Source organism: Mus caroli, chromosome 18 (assembly GCF_900094665.2).
Source record: "Mus caroli chromosome 18, CAROLI_EIJ_v1.1, whole genome shotgun sequence".
Classification (NCBI taxonomy): domain Eukaryota; kingdom Metazoa; phylum Chordata; class Mammalia; order Rodentia; family Muridae; genus Mus; species Mus caroli.
Window position 1 is genome coordinate 11254595 of NC_034587.1, and position 8501 is coordinate 11263095.

The 8501-nt window shown below is 40.8% G+C and overlaps 1 protein-coding gene across 1 annotated transcript in view; it reads left to right on the forward strand.

The window, feature by feature from the left end:
- The first annotated feature begins 415 nt into the window (after positions 1-415).
- Psma8 (proteasome subunit alpha 8) overlaps positions 416-8501 on the forward strand; it is a 49610-nt gene continuing 41524 nt past the window's right edge. The window contains exon 1 of the mRNA XM_021150704.1: positions 416-601. Coding sequence (XP_021006363.1) covers positions 500-601 — 102 coding nt within the window. The 5' untranslated portion in view covers positions 416-499. The remainder of the gene's footprint in view (positions 602-8501) is intronic.

The window sequence follows — 8501 nt, forward strand, 5'->3', positions numbered from 1 at the left end:
TGTAACATTGGTAAAATTGTAATTTCTTTGCAAACCTGGACAATTTAGCAAGACTGTTTAAATTTCTAAAGACAGAGCTAGGGATGGATGTGTCTCCCGGATGTAATGTGAAAGATTCAAAAGTCTACTATCAAAAAAAAAAAAGTTCACTTTTTTGTTTTGTTTTACAAGATAGGACTTCTCTGTGTAGCCGTGGCTGTCTTAAAATTCACTCCGTAGAACAGGCTAGCCTCAACTCAGAGATCCGTTGAAACGCATATATATAATCTTTCCTATCCTTCAGGCCACACAAGCAGGACTTTTTGGAGACAGCCAAAGGTGCTCAGACGTCGGGGGAGAGGGGACCAAAGTCTGGAACTCCAGGACTTCCGGAGGCGGTTGGGCGCCCAAGGGAATTCAGGAACAACCGCTTCCGGGCGTGCATTAGCACGTGGCGGCCCCGTGGACTCCTGTCCTAGGCAGCTTCTGAGGCCTGGCGGAATCCTCGGAGGCCTGCGTGATGGCTTCTCGGTATGACAGAGCAATCACCGTCTTCTCCCCAGATGGACACCTTTTCCAAGTGGAGTATGCCCAGGAAGCAGTGAAGAAAGGCTCCACCGCGGTAAGCTGCACCGGGGCAGCCGGCAGTCGCTGTTCCAGCCCTGGCTCCCAGAGCAAGGGCCCTGGAGTGGGGACTATTTCCTTTACTAGGGACGCAACCTCAGGTTGGCAGTGGAGGTACAGAGTTCAGCCTGTTTTCTTCCTGCAACTGCCTTTGTTTAAGGACAGCTATAGACTCTGTAAAAAATATGCTGTATGTTTGTAGTAACTGACAAAACACAGAACATTCTACGTCAGAGCTTATGGCCACTTCCGTGGGAATCCACTGACCCAAGGTAAAGTTAGTAGTTCTTCCATAATCCAAGCCGTTATTTAACAATGATAAAGGTTAAAACCTTCCAGCGCACCCCCATCACATCCCTAATCCCAGAACAAATCACGTACTAACTTCCTGTTAGTGAGAGGAACAGTTAGAAATGCTAATCCAAATGGCTTCATTAAAAGTAATTGTCTCAAATTTTAACCTCAGCGTTTAGCTGTGTTGCAAAGGACCACGCTCCCCCATCCCCATCCTCACTTTTGTACTGTTCTGTGTGTGCCCACATGTGTGGGTGTTCAAGTAATACTGGAAATTTCATGAGATTCTACCCTGTTTTAGACTTATGAATTCACATTACCTAAAAACCTTTAAATACTCAGGACAGCTGTTACACTGCTGCCAAATTTTAACTGCATTCAATAATCATCATAATTTATGAAAAATGTAAAGGACAAAAGTGCCCCAGTGAAAGATCTAGCACCCCCAGGCTTCTGAGCCCTAGTCTATGAATACAGAATATGATTTTTTAAAAAAAAAATCTCTCAAATTTCATGAGTATGCTTGTGTGTGTTTTGGAAATTGAGACAGTAGCTATGAGAATACACAGAACATCTCTCAATCTACAAGTATCTACTTCCACTTCTGTATCAACTTGATAATAGAAAGAAGTTAATTCATTTTTATTATAAATCTAATAAATGTATTAGATTTATAGTAAAAATAGATTTTATTATAAATCTATCAAATGTAAAATGGCAAAAGTAATTACAAAAAGATAATTTTAAAAGTATTTTTCTGTTTAATTGGGCCCACTAGTTAAGCTTTGTTGGAATTGGTAGTTTAAAGAAAGCCTGGTGTTGTTTAAACCAAAAGGGTACCATTTTGATAAAAACAAAAAGTTATATAGTCCCCAGCATGGTGTGTAGCATATGGTTAGGAAATAATGCCCAAGTTTTAGAGCCTAAAATAAAGGGAGTAATGGGAGAAGATGGGGGTGCAATAAGAAACCACATCGGCTCATTTCAAGTGTTTTAAGAATGTTATAGAACTGATTGATAGTTCCTTTGTAATGAGCTGTAAAGGGTAAGGATATAAAACTACCTATACTGGGCATTTTTAAGGATACACTGGAAGGATGAGACTCTTACCTCAGGATTCTGAAATTGCAATTTGCATCTTTTTATGGAGTTATTGATTGTGTTTCCTTGAGGGTACTATGACCTTTTGCATAGAATAAAGTTATGCTGCTAAATATTGTGTCTATAAACAGTAGATATGATGAATTACAAGGAAGCATGCTTGGTGAGTTTTGACCACTATGTAGACATGACATTACTTAGTAATGTAATATAAAAATTATATGGGCCGTAATTAGAGAGCCCAGGATATGCTTCCTGCTTGATAATTAGCTAGGAGCACAAACTGGAGCCGGAAGGCTCCTTTCTTTTTGGTTCAGTTTCTTTTTCTATAAAGACAAAATATGTTTGAATGACATTTTGGAAAAGTACTGCAATCTTAGGAGAGCATGTGAATCACAGCATTATCATAACCGATAAAATTTATTCTCATTCCTCGACTTACCCTTCCCCTGACCCCAGATTTTTACGGGGCTATATTTTAACTTGTTGGATCTCAGTTCTGCAGTGTAGCCTTCAGAGTGTTCCTTAGTCACCATCCACCTCTTTAATTAAGACGTGGATTCTTGGTTTTCCTCTGTCAATGTTCATAGAAGAAGGGAAAACATCTGCTTTCTTCTCTATTCTTTTTTCAAGTCAAGGTTTCCCTGTGTAACTGTGGCTGTCCTAGAAGTCAATCTGTAGACCAGGCTGGCCTCAAATTCAGAGATCCGTCTCTGCCTTTTGAGTGCTGGGGACTAAATGTGTATGCTACCACTCATATTTTATTTTTCTTCAATGTTGATTTGTGTCTTTTATTTCTTTGTGCTAGCTATCAAACCCAGGGCAGTGTGCATGCTACGTATGTGCTCTACTCTTGACAGATACTCCAGCCCTTACTTATCCTTTGTGTATCTCTCTTCTTAGGCTGAGAAATAGCTCAGTGAGTAAAAGGTTTGCTGTGCAAGCATGAGACCTGGACTTCAGTCTCCAGAACCTATGTTTAGATAATCACATAATGGTGGTACATGTTTGTACCACATGGGGAAACAGAAGGATTTGCAAGGCTCTGTCTAGCCAGCCTAGTCTAATCAAACAGAAGTTATGGGTATTTGTAAGCTACCCTGTGAGTGCTGGGAACCAACACAGGTCCTCTGCAAGAGCAACAGAAAGTGTTTTTAACTAGTGAGTCACCTCTTCATCCTATAGTTTCTTTATTCCTTGTATTTATTTGAAAGATCTGTTTATTTCTGTGTATGACTATGTGCACTGTCATATGTTTATGTGCCCTGTGTATGTTGATACCCTCAGAGGCCAGGAGAGGGTGTAAGATCCTCCTTATCTGGAATTGCAGCAGTAATGAGCTACCAGATGTAGGTGCTGGGAACCAAACCTGAGTTCTCTATGAGAGCAGTAATGGCTCTTGACTGCTTAGCCATAGCAGTAGTATTCTTTTTAATAGTAAAATAAACATCAAAATAGCTCCTGATTCATAAAATTGATGTGTGTTTAAAGAAGTAATATAAGTTAAGATGTAATTCACATAAACTAACTATTAATTCTGTTATTATTTGATTCTTCTTTTTTGATTCAGTTTGTCTCTGTTTCTTCCAGCATGTTGATTTTTTAAGTCCTTTCAAAAAGACTTACGTATGCTAACCTGGGTGGTAGGGTTTCACTGTGAAAGTGGTAGATTGTATCCTACTTTTTAAAGAACTGTCTAGAAAGCAATTTAAAGGAATAAGAGAAAAGTCCTAGATGGAAATGGTGGTATGTGACTGTAAACCCAACACTCTGGAAGACTGTGAGTTCCAGGCCAGCATGGGCTATGTACAGAGTCCCTCCCTATATTACAAAATTAAAAGTCCATACAAGACCTAAATGAGTATAATGCTAGAGATGGTATGGGATGTTGCAGAAATTGCAGTTATAAGAGAACCCCCCCTTAGAAAGCATGTTTAAGGAATCATTGGAAAGATGGAAGATAGCCAGGTGAGGAGGTGGAAAGCAGAGGAAAGAAGAGTATTTTAAACAAAGGAAATATCATATGGTAAGGCAAGACAACTACATTGTAGAGTGGAAAACCATTCAGAACAGCCAAGAAAACAATAGGAAGGGTTAAACCTTGTGGGAAGCGGTTACCGCTGTGCCTGCGTGGCCTAATTGGTAGACAAGCAGTGTGCGCATGTGCAAGAGTGTGTTTGCGCCAAGTCACTGCCCATCCTGGGGCGTGCTGAGAGAGCAGCCAATCAGGTGTGGACACGCCGCACTGAGGTGTATATAAGCAGCGCTGTTTTGGGGCTCTGGGTCTTCCTCTTCATGCTGAAGCTAGCGTAATAAAGAATTGCTGCAGAAGGATCCGGTTGTTCGCGTGTGTGTTCTTGCTGGCGAGACAATAGCGCGCGAGAGAACCTAGAAATCTAAAGGACCCTGAAAGGATTTGGTGCGACTGTTGTCCCTTTTTAGGTTCTCGACATTTTCTTCTCAAAACAGACTCTATGTATCCACTCCACTGTGGTCATGGGACTCAGTCCAGCAAGTCCATCACCAGAGATACTGGTGACTCTTCTCTGGAGGAGTTTATGAGATGTAATCCAGAGATGGAAGTCAGGGTTTGCTTCCATCAAGATGACTCAGCCTGTCTGCTCCAGAACAAAGGACAGATGTTACGCGCAGGGCAAATGTTCTTGGATCATTTTGTCCAGAGTCTTGCTGCTGTCTTTGTTTGCTTAGTGAGAAAGTGTTCTATAGATACAAAGTAAGAAGCAAAGAATGGTGGCTGAGATAACTTCTCCCTCCATTTCTTCCTTTCTTCCTCCCTCTCTTCTTTTTCTTCTTCCTGTCCCCTCTCCTTCCTGCATCCTTTCCAAAGATTTCTTCAGCTATTCTGTGAACACTGGATTTGATGAGATTCTAACTAGGATTGGAGAGACCAGTTACCCCACCCCCCATCCCATGGTAATAGTATAGATAAAAGCTGTTGCTAGGGTTGGAACAAGAATGCTAACAAAGCAGATTCCAGAGAAATGTTGTCATGGTTATCTTTTGGGTGTTGGCCAGGAAGGAGGAAGAATCTAAGATGGTGCCTCCATCTCTGAGCTCAACTGCAGTTTTATTTGTGAATGTGAAACATGTGAGACCATAGCCGACTTGGTGAGATTGAGGAGGTGTTCCTGAAGTGACCTCTACTCCTCACCTTGAATGCCTGCCCATGTTGTGTCATGGCCCTTCAGATGAGTGATGTTGATGGTTTACATCTAATGAATGAAACAGAAGTGATGGAATGCCACTCCAGAGACTGAGTGGCAATGAGATGGCTTCTTTTTCTTCTCATCTTTGCTTGCCTGTGTGTGCTTGCTTTCTGTTGCTCACTCTAGTGGAGCCCATTTGCCATGTTGTGAGTGACCCTACACAGAGGTCTGTGTTGCAAAAGAGTTCAGAGGAGCAGCTGTTCAAAATACAATACAGATTATGGTGGCACTTGAGTAAGAAGATTGTGAGTTCAAGGCCAGCCTAGACCACTTAGCAAGGCTTTGAGTCAAATCAAGAAACAAACAAATCTCGCATACAACAATATACATGTTTAAAGCTCACAAGACTGATTTTGGCTGGAGAGTATATTAATTTAATTCATTAATTTAATTAATGTTATTAATTACTAAAATAATAAAATAAAGTAAGTAATTGGGTTGTTTAATTATATATTAATTTGTATGTCTAAGTGTGCATGTGGGTGCAGTGCCTGTGGAGGCCAGCAGAGGGTTTTGGATCCCCAGTTGTAAGCCACTCTGTGTGGTTTCTAAAAAAGAAATTACAGTTTCCTGCAAAAGCAATAGGCTCTTTAAACTTTTTTTAAAGGTTAGTAAACCAGCTTACTAACCTCTTTTCAATTTTTTAAAAGAAGTATATTTTATGTATATGAATATACTGTCCTCTTCAGACACACCAGAAGAGAGCATCAGATCCTATTACAGATGGTTGTGAGCCAACATATGGTTGCTGGGAATTGAACTCAGGGATCTCTGGAGTAGCACTCAGCGCTTTTGTCCATTGGGTCATCACTCCAGCCCTCACTAGCTGCTATTTAAAACTATAAAATTACATGTCTTTATTTGTTTATTTACTTTGTGTGTGTGTGCATACACTCACTTGCATGTGCATGTTCCCAGCACCCACCATAATTTAAAAATAATTTGTTTATTTTTAAGTGTATGGGTTTTTGCTTGCATATATGTCTGTGTACCACACATGGTCAGTGCTTTCAGAAGCCAAAAGATGGCATCGAAACACTTAGGACTGGGGTTACAGGCAGTCGTGTGGGTGCTGGTAACTGACATGCACACACCACCACCACTCCCAGCCTCTGCAAGAGCAATAGGTACTCTTAACCATGGCACTGAGCTGTCGGACCAGCCTCACCCACTGTATTTTAAAGCATGAGACAGAGACAGACTCAAAAATTTGCAAGCAGCAGCAGACTGAGAGATCTAGAATATTCACGTAGCACGTGACCTGAGCAGCAGCATGATGGCATCTTAAAAAGACTCAGTATGAGGTTATAGAAGTGGCACCGGCACTTGAACACGTACTGTCTTTCCAGAGGATCCAAGTTCATTTCCCAGCATTTATACTTAACAGCTCACAACCTCCTTGCAACTCCAGGTAATGGAAATGCTTTGAGAACTACACGGGGTTTAGCAAGACGTAAAACAAATAAAAACAGTGTCTATACGGGTCACAGACTCCAAGCAGCACACCAGACATCAGGAAGAACTGCCCAGACCCAGGGACCAACATTTGCGTTCTGACTCATGAAGAGTAGATCAATCAGTATTATAGTGACCCAGCTTCACAAAAGCATCCTTAGGAAAAAATACCATTAGAAACCAGCTTCCTGAAGGAATGCCAAGAGATTTAACCAGCATCTGTCTTTTGAGACCTCACACTGATAATGGAATAGACTACTCAGAGGCAAGAACAGCCTTCACTACTTGACCCTAAAGGACCACCAGATGTGTGACTAGCACATATGATCCCCACTGTGGGACAAGCATCTACAACTAGACCATCCAGGAATGTTATCAGTATCTGGATCCTAGGAATAAATGCTAAAAGAGTTGAGGTTTCAACTACCAACTAAGCAGTATTTGTTTGAGTGAGTACTAGGGACTGAGCCTGGTGTTTGGAACAGAAGCCTGGTAGAGAAAGACGGCCCCTCAAATGCACTACAGTCTAGTCCCTCTTGAATGTAACGGACATTTCCACTAAAAGAAGAGCAGTGTTTAATAAAAACATTCTGGGCATAAGAGATGGCCCAGTGGTTAAGAGTGCTGGCTTCTCTTCCAGAGGACCCTGGTTTGAATCCCAGTACTCACACAGTGAATCAACCATGAATAATTCTAGGTCCAGGGAATTTGATCCCTTCTCTGGCCTTCATGGGTATCAGGGATGCATATGGTGCCTAGACACACATTGTAGGCAAACCCCAGACACATAAAACAAAAACAAAAAAATACTTTAAAAATTCCAAACAATGATTTACCATCTAACTCAAAAAAAAAAAAAAACCCAAAAAAAACATGCAATACCAAAGCATAATGTCTCTTTCAGAAATTATCAGTCTCAGTAATGTACTCAAATAAGAGTAAACAACGTGCCATCCTTGACAAAAAAAATTTTTTGAAAGAATGATTATAAGTACATTTTAAGAAACCAGAGAGTGAGCTGGAGAGATGGCTCAGTAGTTAAGAGCACTGACTGCTCTTCCGAAGGTCCTGAGTTAAAATCCCAGCAAAATAGTTATCTGTAACGAGATCAGATGCCATCTTCTGGTGTGTCTGTGTACTTCCATATAATAAATAAATAAATAAATAAATAAATAAATCTTTTTTTAGAAAAAGTATACAAACTCCTGAATGAGTTTAACACACACACACACACAACTAGAGAGAATAAGGAAGTAAAAATAGGATATGAAAGTAAAATTCAATAAAGAGAAATAGTGAAAAGAAATGCAAATTAAGGTAGTGCAAGAGACATAGTCGAGAAGTCTATTACGATCCATAAAGCCCTCACCAATAGGACAGATCAAGGCAGGACAAAACATCTGGGCATAAAGGTAATGTAGAACAATTTGAGTGTTCAGACAATGACAAAGATAAAGAGAAGGTATGTATAAAACATTGTAGATTAATTAGGGATTCTGTTGCTATGAAGGGACACCATGACCATGGCAGCTCTTACAAAGGACATTTAATTGGGGCTGGGTTGCAGCTTCAGAGGTTTAGTCCGTTATTGTCATGGTTGGATACATGGCAATTCATGGGCAGACCTGGTGCTGGAGAAGGAGCTAAGAGTTCTATCTCTGGATCAGCAAGCAGGAGAGAATGAGCATGCGCCACTGGTGTTGGTTTGAACTCCTGAAACCTCAAAGCTCACCCTGAGTAACACACTTTTCCAAGGCTACACCAATCCCATGAGGTCACACGTCCTCTGCCTTTCAGGAGAGGCTTTTTTTTTTTTTTTTT